The following is a 20494-nucleotide window of genomic DNA, read 5'->3' as shown; positions in this document are numbered from 1 at the left end:
ACCCCAATCAAGCCAGGATAAAAAAGAAAAAGAAAACGAGTAAACATTACTTACACCATGTTTGTTTACTCCTGACTCATCTGAGTCGTCTGAATCTGAATCATCTGGATCTGAGTGAAATCACCTGACTCATCTGGATCTGAGTCGATATGTTTGTTTTGAGTCAGGTCTGACTCGGAAATAAGTGAGTCAGTGGTTTGGTCCCATGAGTCAGGGGTATTTTGTTACCTGACTCAAATGAGTCCAAGTCAGGGGTTATGTCTGAGTCAGAGGTCGAGTCAGATCTGACTCAAAATGGAAAACAAACGGTCTGACTGCTGACTCGGTCCGAGTCAGGAATTGACTCAGATTCAGACGCCGAGTCAGCCGCAAACAAACAAGTTCTTAGCTTTTTGTACCCCCAATCTCATTACCCAAGATGGGAATAAGCAGCCCCCAGACATTTCTTGAACAGTGTCTAAAATATCCTTGTTTGTAAAACAACGATAAAATAAAAAAAGATAAATTTTGACATTCAGTCCCTTGTCGAGGAATCGAACCAGAAAATTGATTTCTCAACACAAATTGAAAGGAAGAAGAAGAAGGAACCTCTACAGGTACATAATCTACCCACTATTTCGATTTTCATGATTAAAAATTTGATTTGAGATTGTTTATTCTTGTTCTGTGATTCATGGATTTCTTGTGAATAAGGTCAATCAAATTCTTGATTATTATTAGCGTGGGGAGAAGAATGGCAGGAGAAGCAGCAGCGAATTGTTTGTTCTGTCAAATTGCACGTTCATTGACTTCTAACACTCTCCTACACACTGTCAGTGAGATTCATCCATCCATCCATCCTTGTAAATTATTTGCTTGATTTTGTTGCGAGTATTTGAATTGAATTACCTACAGGATGATAAGGTCGTTGCATTTGAAGACATCAATCCATCTGCCTTTAGGTATTCGATATGACTTTCGCTTTGATTTTTACCACAAAATGCTCAAAATTGATTGTCTAATTGCTAATATTCCAGTTTTTATAATCAATTTTAATTTAATCAAGTATAATTAGTTGAAGCTCTTAGTTATAGACTAGATTATTGCCGCAGCAGTGAAGGCCGACGGTGAAAGGGAACTGCTTTTTAATAAAATGATACTGAAATTGATCGATTTCAATCGATCTGATGGCTATTTTAAAGAAATTTGAACTGTGAATCTGTTTGTTTAATGGTGTTTGACTGAAATCTGTAATCAATTTGATTGATGATCCCAAATTTGAGCTTAATTTCATGAAATTGTGATTTCCAAAAAGCCAATTTCAGTTTCTCTGCACAAACATTGTGACGGACAAACTCACCATTTTTTCATCACTAAGGGACTCCTCCCTTTGGTCGTCGTCCAATTATATGTATTTAAATATGTAGTCGTAGTTAGGTGGAGAAGTCTGATCGAAAATGGGGCATGGGTAGTGTTGGCTGTATGCTGAAGTTCTGAAACTAGGTCTAGGGATTTACTTAAATGAAGGCTTGAAACAATTTTTGAGTTTAATCAATGCAAAAAAGTGAAGATAATTTTGCTTAACTAGTCGTTTGCTGGGCAGATCTCCTAATTGTGTGACCTCTCATGGTTGCTCTAGGAAGATGGGAACGTGCAGGCAACAAGCAACCAACCGATGCAACCTTTAAACCTTAAACAAGAGAGTGGTTACGCTATGCAATGATTTGAACATAATTACTGAAATCATGTATTGAAATTTACATTTTGGGCTTCTGGTTATCTGTTCAAATTTTTATGTTTTTAACAGTTGCATCTCATTGACTGACATATCTCTGCTATTCACCCCTATCTCTAATAATTTCACAGGCATTATTTGGTGATCCCAGTGAAACACATTGCAACTGTAAAAGACCTTCAAAGGAGTACAGAAGATTTTAATTTGGGTAATTTTCTATTGTAGATAATATATGTGTCTTACCAGTTAGGAAATCCCAAAGATTTGGTGCTGATTTTCCTTGTAGTTTTCTTGTAATGGAAAGCCTTCTGTAATTTTGCAGTGAGTCATATGCTGAATGTGGGGCAGGATCTAGTACATAGGGATGCCCCGGAGTCCAAGGAATACAAGTAATGAATATTTCAAATACAAACTATATCTCATTATTAGCATGTGCATTTTCCCTTTGTATCTTATACTGTTTTCCCTTCGTCATCATTGTTTGTGTGCTTAACATGTACCAAATCTTTTTCTGGAGCCATTATGTGAGTTTCAGAATCTGTTTCGATCTTTTTACATGCCCAAGCTGCTGTAGCACTTTGTATCTTTTATTCTCTACATGGCAGTACAGTGTTTTCTCTAATAATGCTTATTTTTGGGAAGTACCTTGTTGCGTAGTTCGAGCAATATACGTTTGTTAGAACTTGTGCCAGGTTGTGACTAGAGATAGCCCGTATGTTTCGAAAGCACACTGCATGTTCAGGTTGTGTTAGATATTGAATGTTCTAAATTTGGTCATTCTTTACATAATGCTGTTTTAAATAGGTTGATACTCTACCGCTATAAGCTTCTTTACTTACTCATTTTGCAGATTCGGATTTCATCGACCTCCATTTAATAGTGTTGACCACCTCCATCTCCATTGTTTTGCACTTCCTTTTATACCTAGGTAATGTATGGGATTTCATTTAAAAGTAAAACCTTATTTTTGCTTTTTGCATCGCACGACTAGAACCATATTTTAGTGTTGTCAAAGCAACTTCCAGTGTTAACTTTTAAGAGCTTCAACAGGTGGAAACATGTAAAATATGTGTCGTTGGGACCCCTTGGGGGATTCATAGAGGCAGAGAAATTATTGCAGAAGATAAAGCCGTAAATGCAGATACACAGCTAGTATATTATAAGAGAACTGTTTATATTATTTGATGTCCCATTAATCTTTTATACTGAAGACGGATCCGGAGGAAGAAGAAGAAGACCCAGCTGTTCAACCGCCATTTTCACCTTGTCAAGTAGGCATTCTTCATCCATCGCTATTAGTGATCCTTTTGTTTTCTTAACCTGCAAAATTGAAATTGATGATGTCAACTATGAGTTGAGACCTGATTTCTTGGTGAAAGTATTTTGCATATTACAATATCTTGCTATGAAAATGGATATCCTCTGTCAGTGCATCTTACGCGTAGAAAGTTGGAAGATTGCCTGTGATGTTGATCGTACTCAGAAACAGAAACATTTATGCAGTGAAATCCATTTAGCATTTCTACAGCTCTCTGAACTTGACCCATTGCTCCCATTGCTTTGTTATACACAATCTTTAACACATATCTTTGTTCATCTACCTTCTCAGCTTCCATCTAATTGAATCAACATAGTGAAACTAAGAGGTGGAAAGTGTCATAGATACTATTAACTTTGTAGATCCTGGATTAAAAGTTAACTGTTATTTTACCTTAGTTATAACAGGAAAAATAGCACAACCTTCATAGGGTAGTATTGATGGTTCTCAGATCGCTGTCGCCTTAATTTGTTGGAGTTGACCAGCTTCAACATTGACATCGACCGCGTTCTTCTCTAATAGAACCGCTCCTGTCTGGTCATGAGGAGGAGGATGATTTATTTCAGCATTTACTGTGGATGAATCAGGTGGCCTTAGAGTCTTTACAGCAGCATGTGCAGGATCATCAGTCCCAGCAATAGCAGCAGTAGAGAAATGATTCTGATTTTTTATTTCGATATTTGTCTGGTCAAGTATATCTTGTAGATAAGTAAGTGCATCAACAAGAATAGATCTTTTATCCATCTGCATTTCAAACAACCACATTGCTTATAAATCCATATATAATAAACGTTAAATAGAATATGGAAGGGTCACTCTATTAGTTGCAACATAATTCACTGTTAGACCCATATCATAGGTACCATCGGGGAAAAAAAAAAGAGAAAGAATTTTAGTATACCTTGGTAATTCTAGGTACCATGGATCTCAAAGTGAAGAACTGCTTGTTCAATCTCTTCCTTCTGTTCCGTTCCGACATTAGATTTTTACTAATAACAGAAGATAATTGATTGTCATCCCCAATATTATCTTCATCGTTGTCATCATCACTATCATCACTACATATATTCTTATTCTTGTGAGTAATAGCTGCCTCTTTGACAGAAGCATTACCTGCAGCTGTTCCTGGTAATGCATCATTTTGTGGTTCTTGTACCGGTAGTTGAAATAACCCTGACGGATGTTCTTGTGGTCCTCGTGATCCTTGTGGATCTTGTGGTACTGCTAGTTGTTGTCCATGTTCGGGAGAACCAGTATCGTCGTCATTATCAATACCGAGTATTGGAGGAATGAATGATGTTGAAGACTGAGGCTGATGATGACCATAATCTGCTTGGGCTTGCACAGTCCATGTCTCATTATCGTGAATGGACTGATTGATGAGACAAACATTATTTTCTTGCAAATAATCGTCAACATCCAGCAAATGATTATCCGACTGCACTCCATTTGGTTCATTATCTGGAAAATGTAGATCCGAGAACTGAGTATACCAATCTGCAGGTTCGTCTAGCATCTCAGGACCAGTACCATTACTGAAACTGCTGTTTGTCATAGGCATCATCATATTATCACCCGCACCATACTGATTTCCCAAGTTGTCTGCTGCATTATTTGTCTCTACTTCCCCATCATCTTCGAATAATCCTTCCATTCTTTTCTTCTTTTTCTTTATTTGGTCGGCAAAGATATTTTTTTACAGAAAAAGGCTAACCAAACACATGAATACAAGTGAATAAACGAACCCAAAGTGGTTCGTTCTTGAATTCTTGATTTTAAGAATGAGCATTTGTAAATTCTTTTTTCGTAGATAACTTTTTTTTCGCCGAGAAACCCCACAGCTCCAACAGAATAACAATTTAACAAACTCAATGCACAAAAGAAAACTAGAAACAAATCCATAGAGAAAAGTGCTTCAGCCTTCGAGTACTATCTAATAACAACATGACTACGTGGTTTAGTACTACAATATGCTGGATACAAGACACACTTATGAGCAATAATTGATTGGAATGATGGGACACATAGCAGACTGACTTCTAATATGCAATGTTAAGTGTACGAAAGTCTCGATAAAAGAATAAAATAAACAATATTTTCTTAACGGAATATTGAAAAAAAAAACATCATCAAAACCGATTTTCACTTGAGACGGTAGATTCGATTTTTACTTGAGATGGTAGGTTCTATGACTCTTCAAGTGACTTATCGCCTGCTCCGACAACTGTGGTAAGAGCCTTTCTGCTACACTGTCTAACCCTTAATTACGACTTGTTGGTTAAATCTTGGGGAAATTAATGGTTAAATACATCTAGCTAAACGTGATGGTTAAATTAATGGTTTGGTTTGTTTTTCAGTCCGGGTGCAGGCACATGCCGGCAGCTAGGTAGATTCTGGCACGTGCCCTAGTTATATTGATGCGGTTTCTTGATTTCCAAGTATTAATGTGTTTATGTTAGGCTATGAAACCGATCTATTTTCAGCAAGATTAATTTTAGGGCTTTCTTTCCACTATTTCGTGTTTTCGTGTAAATCCTATCTTGAAGAATCCTCCTCCCACTCCTGATCAAATGGTATCGACATCTAGGCTTTTCAAGAGGATGTTTTCCACCGGTAGGAATTTGAGCCAGGCGGATCGTGCTTCCATTGTGAAGAAGGAGGTGTCTGTGAAAATCGAACCACCAAAAGAACCAAAACTTTAGGAAACAATCGTTCCGAATTTCCTACAAGGCTTTTTTGACCCAAAAAAAATTCTGGCAGGTTTTGTGATTGGTTTCTTATGGCATCAATGTCGCGACTATCTTCAGCGTCAGCACTCTAGGCCGCGCTAAAGGAGATTTCGTAGGCTTCAGAGAGGAAGGACGAAAAGTCGGACGCTGGAGGAAGAATTTAGTTTCACTTTCTAATGACCTTCTAGTAAGGCTCCTGAAACTTTCTACCTTTTTTGTGTAACGTTTTTGCTTTGGATGGAAGACTGAGTTTGCATAAGATAATTGAGCTCTCTAATGAATATATGTTTTTTCTATTACTATCACAAAAATATATTATATATGTGAACTCCTAGCTGCAAGAAGAAGTTACAAAGATGCTGGATTTGACATTTTTTGCTTGAAATCTTTCTGCATCTTCAAGCCAAAGCCGAGTCCATTAACATGTGTAGGGAAGAGGCAACTTAGAGACGTGTCCATGGAGTTTGTGGACCATAGAAGACTGCAACCACAGACTAATCGACTAAAACGATAAACTTCATTAACAAAGAAAAGTAGGACTAAGTACTGCTCCCAAGTACATAATCTAACTAATTAAACATGGATAAAAGGGATTTCTTATGTACATAAACATACAGGCTTGTAGACCACAGACTGATCATAGAACTTCTGCTTTTTTCAGGCTAGGCTAAGCAATATCGATGGACCTAACATTTTTGGTCTTGTCCTGATCAGATACATGTTTTGGAACACAAACAGTCAGTACTCCGTGTTCCAAGCTACATTTGATATCATCAACTTTAGCATTCTCCGGTAACCGAAACCTCCTCGTGGAACCACCGCCGCGCCTTTCGTATCGATGCCACTGATCTGTCTCATTTTGTTCTTCTTTTGTATGTTCACCACTAATTTGAAGCAGGTTCCCGTCTTCTATTTGTACTTTCACTTCTTCTTTCCTCACTCCTGAAAGATAATGAGTTCCAAATTCTATCAACTCTTGTTAGTATAGATTGTATTAACATACATCCCGGTGATAGTAATGCACATAACCCTATTGTGCATCCTACTGCTTCTGTTTCCACTCTTTTCATCTCTATAAAATGTAAATCAACATAAAAATGACTTCTAACTCTGAAGTTCAAAATGTAATCTAAAATTAAACAACTGGAAAAAGCGATTTCATCACAGATATTTAGAGGTGTGCAAAGAGTTTTAGCTTGAGTGCCAAATGAGAAAAAAGAAGAAACAAAATAATACCAGGAAAATCAGCACGAAAGATATGAGCGTTGTCTGTTTCACGCCAGTCTACGTTTGTTCTTGCGATGATGGAAGCAGTGTCATCACCGCCGCCACGTCTTCTAGAGGCATCACATTGTCTTCTACCATCAAAATCGAGCGGATCCCTAATGTCACTAGACCACGAGCTGGAGTAGTCGAAACCACCACCGAACCAGGGACCCAACGAACTCATTTTCCGCCCCCTGCAAATTAATCACAAAATTGGTTAAAAAGACCAAAATCAACAATTCCTGGATGAAATGGATAGTTAGAGTTTGATACTGTTTAAATGGACAAAAATGTAAAAATAGGCAGGATATAACCAGTTTAATTGTGCCCATTTTCAAATATTTTTTCTTATTTTTAACTTACACAGGATGTATCCAGTTTCATCCTTACTATTTTTTAAATTTAAACTTGGATGAAACCAGTTTCATCTTTACTATTTTTTTTTGGCCATACCCAAATTATTTTTTACTCGTCCATTTGAACCGTGATTTAAAAATATTTGGACAAATAACCCAATTTCCGCAAATTAATCTAGAGCAAGTAGCAACTTTGATGCAGTCTTGAACATAAATGAGTGAATGATGATGACAGTCCGTCCATATTCCATACACCTTCTAAGCTTCAAGTTATATATTCAGGGGGAATTCCTGAATATGCAAACACGTGGTAATGTACTTGAGAGTTTAGATGACACTTGTGATTAATCTTTTGACGCGTACGATATTTGATGCCAGTTTTGCTCTTTGGTGCATGTAAACTGACACTCCTCTTGGTTCAGCCGTATGCCACGCCGCTGTCCTTTGATAACCACGACAGTTTTGGGAACCTTGTGCTTTTCTTGTCCTACGTCGAGATGGAAGTCTGGTATCCATGTGATTACAGATCACCGTGTTGGTAAAAAAGCCTCTAGACATTTTTTACGAGCTACATAATGCTAAATTAGTTGTCTGCTATATTTGGCAGTAAAAGTGTTCACGGCAACTCGGCAGTTGGCTTATTTTGGTGCGGTGTCTTGGTTCCAAGTATCAGTTTTGCATATATCAAAGAAGAAGAAGATAAACTCCGGTATATATAGTTACCCATTTAATAAGACTCCTCCTCACACGTCTGAAAATGGCGTCGACATCTAGGGTTATCAAGAGAATGCTTTCTGAAACTTTTGTTCAAATATGTGCCAAAGGTAATGTTGCATCTTCGTATTCCTTACTTTAAACATACGGATTACACTCAATGAATTTACCCTTCTTTGGACCTTATCCTATGATGTTATGCCACTCAAAAGACTATCTTCCCAAATAGCCCTAGGGGAATTGTCAAATTCATCTTTTTGGTCATACATGCACCAATTCAAATCAGACCTAGACTGACAAATGATAAATCCTTGGAAAAATCACATATATAGGAAGATATAATGTCAAATAACCCACCAAAAAAACTGGCTCATTTTATTTTGAGATTCAACCCTCACAAGGTAATCGTCAAATTCACCGTTTTGGTTTTTTTTTTTTTTTTTTTTTTTTTTTTTGGTAAGTGGATATTTTATAACCAAACCTAGCTGAGCTTTACATTACGGGGAAAAGCTCTTCTCGCTATATCCTCACAGAGAAGAGGCGTCAAAAAAATAGGAGGAGCAGAAACCCATTCCTGATTTACATCTGGTGCTGTTGCCTTCTTAGCAAGAAGGCCAGCTATAAAATTTCCTTCGCGGTAGAAGTGCGTGAAGGAGGTATCCTAAAAAAGATTAGCTAGAGATGATATATCGTTGAGGATATTCACAAAAAACCAAGGAGGCACACAAGAACAAACAGAATACAATATTTTGGTGAATTGATCCACACTTCAACTGGTGGCACTACAAAAAAGAAGGCCTCTAGGGACGGCCAGTTTTGAAAAAAACTGTCCCTAAAGAAGGATATTTGGGACGGTGATGGCCTGACCGTCCCTAATGGTCATAAAATATTTAAATCAAGGCTAAAATATGTCCGTTCCAAAAAGAAAACATGGTCAAATAGTATTAGTGATGGTGGAACAGGGGACGACACATAAACCGTCCCTAATACCTCTTGGGACGGTTTTTTGTCCTCTTGGGACGTTTTTTGGCCGTCCCAAGAGGCCTTGTGTTTTGTAGTGTGGAAAGGTAGACAAATATATAGAGATTACATGCCTTTCTTACAAGGGTTACAAAGATGTTTTTGGCGTAACATAAGCTAGCAATTATAGAGAATATATTTGCAATAAATCCATATCAATGTGTAGCGTAACACAAGCTAGTGATTGATACGTGATTTTCTCTTGACAGCTGTTACCAGAAGAGCTTTGACTGAGTCTTGATGAGATGAATTCCTAACATCCACCCTCAAGTTGTGCATGAGTGACCGAATGCTCAACTTGTCTCTGAGAAACTCAAATCTTACAGAAGCAAGACCCTTTGTAAAAATGTCAGTTAGCTGATCTTTTGAGGAAATAAACTTTACCAGTAGTGTTTTGTTTGTAACTTTTTCTCGTACAAAATGGTAATAAATTTCAATGTGTTTCATTCGTGCGTGAAAGACTGGATTTGTTGTCAGATAAGTCGCACCCAGATTGTCACACCACAATGTTGGAACTTGTACTGCAATGCCCAATTCATGCAATAGTGACTGAAGCCATATCAATTCTGATGTAGCTATGGTTATGGCTATGCCTCTGTATTCAGCCTCAGTACTGGATTTAGAGACCGTTTTTTGCTTGCTTGCACTCCACGAAATAAGATTACTGCCAAAGTAAATACCGTAGCCACTTGTTGATCTTCTATCCTCTAAATTGCCAGCCCAATCAGAGTCTGAGTAGGCATGAAGTGTTGTATCCGCTGAAGGACGGAAAACTAAACCATAATGCACTGTATGTTTGAGATATCGTAGGATTCTCTTAACTAGATCCCAATGCTCAACAAAAGGATTATGCATATACTGACAAACTTTGTTGACTGCTACCGCAATGTCTGGTCTGGTGAAATGAAGATATTGTAAATCTCCACAGACACTACGATACAGAGTAGGGTCCTCAAATTTCACACTTCCGTGTTTACTGATATTGGCATTTACTGGAAAAGGTGCAGAGACTGGTTTATCAACATCCATTTTTGTTCGTTTGAGTAGATCAACTATATACTTCTGCTGACTGAGTATCACTGAAGTGTATTGGTGGATTACTTCTATGCCTAAGAAGTAACTTAGGTTTCCCAGATCCTTTACTGCAAAGACAGAGCTCAGATTAGTAATAAGATTGGTGATAAGAGCAGAGTTTGAACCTGTGGTGATGATGTCATCAACGTAGATGAGGACATATGTAACTCCTTCCGATGCTTGTTGTATAAAGAGAGAACTGTCAGAAATAGAACCATTGAATCCCCGTGCAATGAGAAAATTACTTAATTTGGAAAACCAAGTTCTCGGAGCTTGTTTCAACCCATAAATCGATTTGTTGAGCTTACAGACATGATTAGGATAGTCAGGATTGACATACCCTGGTGGTTGCTTCATATATACGGCTTCAGTTAACTCACCATGCAAAAATGCATTTTGGACATATAATTTCTTCATCGTCCAATTTTGAGACACATCAATTGAGAGAACAAACCTTATCGTGCTAGGCTTTATCACTGGGATAAATGTTTCATAGTAATCAAGTCCCTCACGCTGATTATATCCTTGTGCTACCAATATGGCTTTGCATTGACCCATCGGCTTTTTCTTTGACACGAAACACCCATTTTGAGCCAATTAGATTCATCCATTCCTCATATGGAACATAACTCCAAGCTCCATTGCGAATGTGAGCATTAATTTCATCATCCATGGGTGGTCTCCATGTTGGATGTTTTGATGCTTCAGTATAAGATGTTGGAGCAGTAATATGTGTTGTCTCTAGTGGATATTTAGTTGCTTGCAGACACAACTTGTTTATAGGCTTTCTAATGCCATCTCGAGCTCGTGTGACCATATGATGCTGCTGAATTTGTGGTTGAGCTTGAGAAACAGTGCTATCAGCTACTACTGATGAAGTACCAACTGTAGTATTGTCTGTGGTTCGATCAATGACTGGAGATGATACTTCTGGCAGACTAGAGGACAATGGTCGATCAATTACAGCTTCAGCTTCAATGGATGGTGATGCTGGTTGGACAGGTTCAAGTGATGCACTAGAAGATGGAACTGATAAAACAGATGAGCTTAAGAGCTTTGTAGTGAGTGATTTATGTGTGAAGTTAGGAGAATTTACCTGTTGCCCGACAGCAAATGGGAAGCTTGTTTCCACCAATTTGACATGTCGAGAGATATATAGCATGTTGGTTGAAACATGTAAGCATAAATAACCTTTGTGAGCACTACTGTACCCAATAAAAACACATGGTAAAGATCTTGGTTCGAGTTTGTTTGAGACATATGGTCTAAGACATGGATAACATAAACATCCAAAAACTCTAAGAGAGGAGCAGTCAGGAGTCTTGTTGAACAATAACTCTAAAGGAGATTTAGACTCAGTTTTTGAAGCTGGGAGTCTATTGATGAGGTAACATGCAGTTGTGAAAGCCTCAAACCAGTAGGATTTTGGCATTGAGGCATGAAAAATAAGTACTAAGCCTGACTCTGTTATGTGTCTAATTCTACGTTCTGCAAGACCGTTTTGAGCTGATGTATGAGGACATGAAAATCTATGTATAACTCCTGAGCTATTTAGAAAGGCAGTGAACTTTTTAAACTCTCCCCCATTGTCTGACTGAAAAACTTTAATCTTGAGATCAGTTTGATTTTCAATGAGTTTTTTGAATTGAATGAACACAGGAAATGCATCTGATTTACGAACTAGTGGATAGATCCATGTGTAATGTGAGAAAACATCCATAAGCAAAAGATAATATCAATATTCATTTCTAGATAAGTAAGGAGATGTCCATAAATCAGACACAAGTAAGCTCAATGGCTTATCGATTACAGTACTACTATTTGGAAAAGGAAGTTTATGACTCTTGCTCACATGACAAGAATGACAGAACTCAAACTTCTTATTGGAAACTGGAAGGGAAAAATGTTTAATGACTCGGAAAACAGTACGGAGCATTGGGTGTCCTAGACGCTGATGCCACAGTGGAATAGTGTTGGTTACTAGAGCAGCTGGAGTTGTAGTGGTAATCTCTCGAACGTCATCAAACATGTAGAGCCCATTCTTACTCCTTCCTTGCAACAGTGTTGTCCTGGTTTTGAGATCCTTTACATCAAAGAAATTGGAGTGAAATTCAAAATATACATTATTATCTTTGCAGAACATTGAAACACAAAGAAGATTTGCTTTTATGTCAGGCACATGAAGTATATTTTTGAGATGAAATGATCGATTATTATGGGTAAAAGAAGCATTACCAATATTTTCAATGTGTAGAGCATTGCCATTTCCTACACGAACTTGTTCAGTTCCATCATATTCATGCCTGATGTTCAGATTGTTGAGATTTGCAGTTAAGTGATGAGTTGCTCCTGTGTTAGTCACCCAATTGTTATCAGCAGGACCACCAGGTAAAGAAAGATATGCAGCTGGTTCTCCTCTTTGTGGTGCATTGTTATCTTTGCGAAACCAGCATAAACTTGCATTATGGTTTTTGCGATTGCAAATCCGAAAAGGACCTTATCCTTGATCTCTTTTAGGCTGTCGATTGTGTTGATTTTGCTGACGAAAACCTTGATTTTGTTGAGATCGATTCTGGGGAAACCTTCCTTGCTCTTTTTTTTTTGATATGGTGGTGCAGTAGATGAAGAGGAAATATTTGCCATTGGTTGATGAATAGAAGCTAGTTGTTTCTCAAGTCTCATATCATATGCGATCAGATGTGCATAAAATGCATCCATATCTATCTTTTCGACAGTGCTCAGCGAAGTGACAATTGAATCATATGCTTGATCCAACCCACTCAAGATTGATTGCTGCATATCATCTTCAGAAAGTGCATTCCCTGATGCTATAAGGGCATCAAATAATTGTTTAGATTTTGCAAAATAATCATACATGGAGCTGTTACCTTTGCGCAAACTCATTAGTTGCCTTCTTAGATTCATCTGATGTGCCCTTGTCTTGGGTGGATATCTTTTTTAAAGTGCATCCCAGACTTCTTTTGAAGTTGTTAAACCAGATACATGACCTAATACTCCTTCTGTGAGGGATGAAAGCAGCCAGCCTAGTAGGATCTGATCATGTTGTTCATACTTTTCATATGCAGGATTTGATAATGCTGGTAAATCAGCTTGTGTGTTTGGTATGGTTGGTGATGGTTTTGCATAAGTACCATCTACATATCCTTCTAAACGATAGCCCTTCAATAGTGGCTTGAATTGTGTCTTCCATAAAAGATAGTTGGTATCATTGAGTTTGATGTTGATGAGATGGTTAATATGAATTGCTTGAAGAGTGGATGTTTCTGGTGCTGCCATTGATGCGGAAAAATGAAGAAAGCGTGGTTTAGGATCTTTCTGGCTGATACCAAAACAGAATACAATATTTTGGTGAATTGATCCACACTTCAACTGGTGGAAAGGTAGACAAATATATAGAGATTACATGCCTTTCTTACAAGGATTACAGAGATGTTTTTGGCGTAACATAAGCTAGCAATTATAGAGAAAATATTTGCAATAAATCCATATCAATCTGTAGCGTAACACAAGCTAGTGATTGATACGTGATTTTCTCTTGGCAGCTGTTACCAGAAGAGCTTTGACTGAGTCTTGATGGGATGTATTCCTAACACGAATCATTAACAAGTTGTACTACATACACAAAGTCACTAACCACCTGTAATCTAGAAATTCCTAGGTGATGTGCTAACCTGAGACCATCTCTAATCGACCATAACTTTGCCATTTTGGTTATTATTGCATCAACTAAATTTGGAACCGGACAAATGATGCCATCTTAGAAAACTTGCGATCTATAGGAAAAAGAACAGTCCCGAAATGTATAGGTAGTCTAAGAACCGGCAGTTGGTAAATCTTGGACAACCTATCTTTGTAATCTGGTTTTCAAGGTTATTAAGATGCATAGCTTTAATGCCCGGTGGGAAGTTGCCACGTTGTTTTTGTTTTCTTCGACTCTTTGGTAACTGGTTAGTCTTGTTTGGTTTGGGGTTGCTTCTCTTTGCTTCATTTTTTTATCTTCATCTTTTTCGGTTGGTTCCCATTTTAGTCCACACTTCATGTGTTCAATACTTCAATCGTTCCGTCTATAAAATCTTAATTTATGGATAAAAAAATGAAGATAAAAAAATAAGCAACTGTTATATATGCCACAAAGACACCACATCAAGAAAACCGACCAGTAAATTCTTGGCTGGAACTACATACTGTCTACTGATGGTGATGTGTGTAATGTGGAGTAGTAGAGGATGTCTCGGTTATTTAGAGGTTGCAATGGTCTTGCATTATTCTCGTTGCCCTGCAACATAATAATATTCACTAATCAATCGTGATGATATGAAATTGATTGAATTGCACATACGTGACAAATGTATTATTTTGGGAATCTTACATCATGAAAGGCGTTTCTCAATAACATTACTTGGTCTCTCCTGACAGGCATCACCTAACATTTAAGAAATTGTGATAAATTAGAAACCTAGCTAGGCAAGTGAACATGAGAATATATTAGAAATTGAAATGCACTCATTTTTTGTATACATGTAGAGTTTTGTAAGGGAAACATATCCCAAAAATATTAGCTTCAAATTTGTTGTCCAATGTGTGAGATAGTGTGAGAATAAAAGTGTAACTGGATCCTTTCTCATACTAATAATGATTAATCGTTAAGTAAACTAAACTAAGAAATATCATTTTACCTTTTTCTTGATGGTCCAGATAACTCCTTCGTCACAAGGGGGAGTTGTGAGAGAACCAAAGTATCTGTAATATGTTTTATCACTCATGTCAATATCGTTTGGATCAACTAGACCAACGTTCACTTCACACACTCCAGTACCAGATACATCCATTATGTTGTCTTCCAACTGATGAACCATCAAAGGATTAACAATCCACAATATATAAGACTATAAGGTTTTATATATCTTTGGATGATATACCAAGGAGTGATTTTTATTGAGTTTAGAAGCTTACCTTAGAAAGAAATGGGTCTTTGAAAACAGAAATGGCGTACAGAACCGCAACCACAGCTACCTTTTGAAGTTTCACATTTTTATGAACCAAATGTTGCTCCAAAGCAAACCTGATATTAAATTAATGTCCGCAAAAAGCTTGTTAATTGTTTCAAAATAATCGTAGCTTTTCTACGACATATATTCAATCAGAACAACGATATCAATTCTCTCTTCCATTAATTCTACTGACAGGGTTCAGGTTCACGGTCTAGATAAATCACCTCATTCCATTGATAGTGTGCTCGGAAGGTGAGTGCCAATGGATATTATCAAGCACATAGGTAATATTGTTTATTTGAATAGATCCAGCATTTCCAGCAACAGCCCACTGAAGCTGCATACATGCATAAACATATTTCAGTAAATACCATTATTTATTTAAAAATCTAGATAGTAGTTTAACTACTTACCCTGATACGATAGCCTATATTTTTTAGGATTCCAGATGCTGGTGTATAATTCGTCTGCAAATCACCCAACTCTGGTGCATATCGCATCTTGCTAAAAGCTAAATCTATCGGAGATTGTTTGGTCCCATTCTTACATGTTACCCATTCTGCACGAAGATCTCCCCAGTTCTCTGGTCCGTTTGGGCTCCCTATTACATAGCTAAAATCTTCCTGGTTCTCTGCATGCAGGCACAATAGTTGATTATAAATTAGACGAATTTCGTGCTGATGTTTTACTTTACGTAAGAACTTATATCACAATTACTTACCAATTTCTAACCAAGAAGATGTTGGCCTTGATGAGTACAAAACAAGAACCGCCGTAAGGAGATATGTATAAACCAAGAGTATTGGTTTTCTTACAAAATTCTTCATGTTTCAAACAAAATTTCCGTGTAAGAGAACCCTTTAGTTATAAATAATATGAATTTGAGTAATCTTCTGTATTTATTGGGAATTCAGTATGAGGTCTCGGAGGAGCATATGGAAAACAGTCGTATAATACTATTTTTAGAATACAGACAGAAAATACGTACGTCAACTCGCAACTGCATATATACTTTAAAATGGACCGACAAAACTACTTAGAACACAGACAGAAAATACGTACGTCAACTCGTCAACTGCATATATATACTTTAAAATGGACTGACAAAACCCTGATTCAAGCTGCTGGATTATGCGGAGCAGTCCAAATGATACCCAGTGAAGTAAACGTGATGCATAATCATCCAGTCTAAAATTCCGGTCAGTTTCCCAGAAGTGATTTGGTGTGGCAAACATCATTATAAGCCCTTTAAAAGTGATGCGTAGTGGTCTTCTCCACAGCACGATAATGAGACGCTAGTGTGGCAATAACGTATCCAACTCAATTATTACATCAATAATGAGTCGTTGATGTAAGGTTGATCATTTACACTGTTCTGTATCCAACTCAATTATGAAGAATTGATTAAAATAACGTGTTTTTTTCTTTCTCGGTAAATAGAAATATATTAAAAAAATAAGGCAAATTATAAACTCTGCAAAGCAGAAGCCACCATTCAAGACAAAATAACATGATATTATATATTGATCTTTAGAATCCTAACTCATTTTCCCTGGATGTACGTGGTATTGCATATTGATCTTTAGAACCCTAACTCATTTTCACCAGATGTATGGAAGATATTGCTTTAGGAGTGTTCCTTTGGATATCTGCAACGAGGGTCGGCCCTGAGGCAAAGTCAATGAAAGTTGACTTCGGGGCAGCACCTGACAGGGGCAGCAAAATTAGTTTTTTGTTTAGGGTGATTTTGTTTTAAGAACCAAAATGAGGGATTAAATCGTGATAACAAATAATTAATAGGACTTATTTGTAAGAGTTTCAGGGGTATATTGTAAATAAAAAGTCCTTTAATGGTTTGATACTAATTATATAAGAAGTTCCAAATATATTTCAGGGAACCATCTTTTCTCTGGACTCTCTAGAAAAATTTCTCCATTCTTCCTTCTGGTCTCCAGTTTCTCATCCTACAACAGTTCCACTTGAGCCACCGTACCCACAGTAAGTAAAACTAAACCCCAAATTCAATCATAAGAATAGATTGTCATTTACATTCTATGTTTGAGTTGAATCTAATCTTCTGAATTTTAGTTAGTATTACTTAGGGAAATTCCTATGGGAATGGCCAAACCCATTCTTTTGTTGAGCCAGATGGATGGCCAAACTAGGTTTTTCACTATGGTAAAGCATTGGGTGTTAGATCAATAGGCGTGCGATCCAGGTAGAAATGCTGGCGTCAGTAGATCCAACTCTGGCGTTGGAAGGACAAATGCTTGCGTCGGAAGAACAAACACGGTGTATCAAGACAAAACGCTGGCGTTTTTTGCTACAAACGCTAACGGGTAGTTTTTTAAAATTTGAAATTCACTCTTTACCTCTATAAATTACCACCATCTTCAAACAATTCAATCACACTAAAATTCACATGAATTTTCTCTTCTAAAATGGCTGAAAAGGCGATCACACTTTTTTGTGATGCAAAACTTGAAGCTGTTGTTTCTAAGATATGTGGGAGTTTTAAAAAGATTGAGAATTGTGAAAGGGAAGTGCAAGTTTTAGAAGTTGCTCCAAGAAAATGTTCCGCCAAAAGGAAAAGAAGAGCTCCAGTTTTGAAAGTTAACAACAAAAAATTCAAAAACAAAGGTGAAACTGTCAAAGAGCGCGTTGAATGGAAAATACGTCAAATGAAGATAAACAGGAGGCCAAAACTTGTACTTGATTTTTATTGAAGTTTTTATTATTGTCTAAGTTTATATCTTGTAAAAGAATTGACAGTAATATCAATGAATGAAAATGTTTATATTTTAAAATAGATTTCCACTTCAGATTAAGTGAAATCTATTACAATTTAAACTTGCAAATAACATCAAACTACATTTTAATAAACCACAACAAAATCATCAAACCACATCAAATCCAGCGACATTCTCTCTGTAAAGTTCATAACATTCAAAATGCCTAAACTCTCTTCCGCTATCTTCGGTAAACTTGGTCTGAGCGATGGTTTTCTGTAAAACAGATAAATAACAAGTTGAGATATTTTTATGATGCAGTTGAGTCCATGAGGACAAAGGTAAGATACTCACCAGTTCTTTATTGGATAATCCAGAATTGCTACGATGAACCATCCACAATACTTCCGTATAATGTTTGACTTCCTTAGCGATGAATGCAATTTTTTGGTGGAGTGGGATGATTGAAGTTGTATGACAAATCGATTCACTATGGTATTATGTTATTACGATTATCTTCACATTTGCACGTCAGTAATTTAAATTTTTCCTGGATTAAAAATTGCACCATCAATATTAACATCATAAATAAAAACGTATTGCATTGAACAACCACCACATCATACATGAAAATAAAAGAAATACATTAGATTAAAACAACTACTACATAGGCGTCAATTCTCGGCGGGTGGTGTAATTCCTAGACTAGGGGATTGTATCTGTTGAGCACCCTAAGAATGTTGCAACAAGCATGAAAGTCGAAAGGACGATCGCGGTGAGTTACTGGCCACATCGCTAGAGTTCTGGGTTCTACTTCATGTTCGGCTTCACCGTTGACCTTATTTTTGTGATTCTCTATTAGTAAAGCCATGAACTCCAATATAATTACACTAAAACGATGTTGCAATGCATGAGAATCACGCCCATAGATGTTCCCAGTTTCAGCGGTGAACATTCTTTAAACTTTCTCCCAGAAAGTCAACATCGAATCGGCTACATTACGCATGACAACATCTTCTGTGTGAAAAACAAAGGCTCTACAAATAGCTAAATTCTCTTGTTGAGTGAATCCAACACCACGAACTTTGGGAGGCATTTTTGTAGATGATTTGAGAGTGAAAAATTGTAGAATGTGTGAATTTAGAGTTGAAATGAGGAGTATTTATAGAATTCAAAAAATGTAGTCGTTGGATCACAAGATTTTTCAGCCGTTCAGATTGAGTCTTTGGCGCCGTTGTGTCAGACGCTGGCGTTTCTAATACGAACGCTGGCGCTTGAAGTCAAGCCACGCGTTGGTGGTACAAATGCTGGCGTTTTTTCTTCAAATGCCAGCGTTCGTAGCAAGTGTTAGAGCATAGCTCGGTCAACCTCGCATGCGTTGCTATCTCAAGCATGTTTGTCAATGTTAGTGATCAAAACTATAAGTCTTGATTTATATCCTACATAGCTAAGTCTCGGACTAGGATAGAAAAGTGTAGTTGAGCTCAAGGACTTCATGGAGATTCATCATACAACGACGAAGATCTATACAAGGAACCGTGGAACTTCATCAACAAAAAGGTATGTGGAAACTTGAACTTATCTATCACTCAAAAGTCTATCTCTTCTATCTCCTACTTCTTATGAGACAAAAGTCGTATGCTATATAGACTAGATCATGCACATTTGACATTTCGAGTTGAGCATTCATTGCTTATCTTTTATCTCGAAATCGTGTGTTGGGAAAGCGTTTCGCTTTGATCGAGTTTATCTTCACCTAGTGACGAAAGTCATGAAAAGTTTCAATCACTTTGAGAATTGCTCTGACGTGAATCGGTCTGTGAATAACGGCTACATAACGTCCTCTGATAATGTCTCAATGATTGAAATGAGATTTTAGATTACATAACCATGTATTCCTTGAACCGAAGTTTTCGAACTTTGTTGATCAAGAGAAATCGGGAGGATTGTGGAGTTGGCTTGCCAAGTCCGCGAACCCAGTCCGCAGACTCAGCCTGCGAACTGTCGGAAGTTCTCGGCCGAGAATTTCTGCTGGATTTTCCAAAACTCGTTTGTGTGCTAAGTCCGCGAACTGGCGGAAGTTCTCTTTCCTAGAATTTCTGCTGAGTTTGGAAAACTCAACCGATTAACTTAAGTCCGCGAACTTGTTTGTGAACTTAAGAGGTTATGATCTAAAGATGTGATCTGAACATGAAACATTAAATTACTAAGGAATGCTTTATGCAAACCGTGGCTATAATGTTCATGAGACGATTCAATCGAATCGAATCATGTTTGTTTCAATTGTGTCTTGTGTAGTTACATAAGATCTCATATCAATTGAACAACTCTTTAACTAGTTCATTTGAGTCAATTGAACTAGTTATGGTTAAGAAGAACAAGGTTAATATGAAATTCTCATATGGTTAAACTTTTGGGTTACTAAGTTGAACCAACATACACGTACACGTTTCGGCATGGTTTTCACGAACCCAGTAAACGTCTACCCAAGTGTGTGTGACAAGCTAAGTTTTCGATCTAACGGTTGAGAAATATTAGTTTGAATCTAAATCAGGTTTTCAT

The 20494-nt window shown here is 37.3% G+C and overlaps 3 protein-coding genes across 4 annotated transcripts; 1 reads left to right on the top strand and 2 right to left on the bottom strand.

Annotated features, from left to right (window-relative positions):
* The first annotated feature begins 442 nt into the window (after positions 1–442).
* Positions 443–3241, top strand: LOC113335798 (bifunctional adenosine 5'-phosphosulfate phosphorylase/adenylylsulfatase HINT4-like). Of its 2 annotated transcripts, none has more exons than XM_026581836.1 (7): positions 443–596; positions 694–811; positions 895–941; positions 1846–1922; positions 2037–2103; positions 2565–2642; positions 2765–3241. In XM_026581836.1, the coding sequence occupies exons 2-7, from the start codon at positions 734–736 to the stop codon at positions 2847–2849; spliced, it is 432 nt and encodes a 143-aa protein (XP_026437621.1). In that variant the 5' UTR covers positions 443–596; positions 694–733; the 3' UTR covers positions 2850–3241. The 2 variants fall into 2 exon arrangements, with proteins under 2 accessions (XP_026437621.1, XP_026437622.1); XM_026581837.1 differs by having other exon boundaries at positions 506–596; positions 721–811.
* A 238-nt stretch (positions 3242–3479) lies between these two features.
* Positions 3480–4805, bottom strand: LOC113335739. Its single transcript, XM_026581751.1, has 2 exons — positions 3934–4805; positions 3480–3776 (listed from the first exon to the last, which is right to left on the bottom strand). The coding sequence occupies exons 1-2, from the start codon at positions 4684–4686 to the stop codon at positions 3480–3482; spliced, it is 1050 nt and encodes a 349-aa protein (XP_026437536.1). The 5' UTR covers positions 4687–4805.
* Positions 4806–6428: 1623 nt separating this feature from the next.
* LOC113335797 (18.1 kDa class I heat shock protein-like) lies at positions 6429–7211 on the bottom strand. The gene is made up of 2 exons (XM_026581835.1): positions 6998–7211; positions 6429–6703 (listed from the first exon to the last, which is right to left on the bottom strand). Exons 1-2 carry the CDS (start codon positions 7209–7211, stop codon positions 6429–6431), a joined length of 489 nt encoding a protein of 162 aa, XP_026437620.1.
* Between the last annotated feature and the right edge of the window lie 13283 nt (positions 7212–20494).

The sequence above is a fragment of the Papaver somniferum genome, unplaced genomic scaffold, assembly GCF_003573695.1.
Source record: "Papaver somniferum cultivar HN1 unplaced genomic scaffold, ASM357369v1 unplaced-scaffold_15, whole genome shotgun sequence".
In the NCBI taxonomy this organism is placed as follows: Eukaryota; Viridiplantae; Streptophyta; class Magnoliopsida; order Ranunculales; family Papaveraceae; genus Papaver; species Papaver somniferum.
The sequence above is the reverse complement of the archived record's forward strand: the minus strand, read 5'-3'. Positions and strand labels throughout refer to the sequence as shown.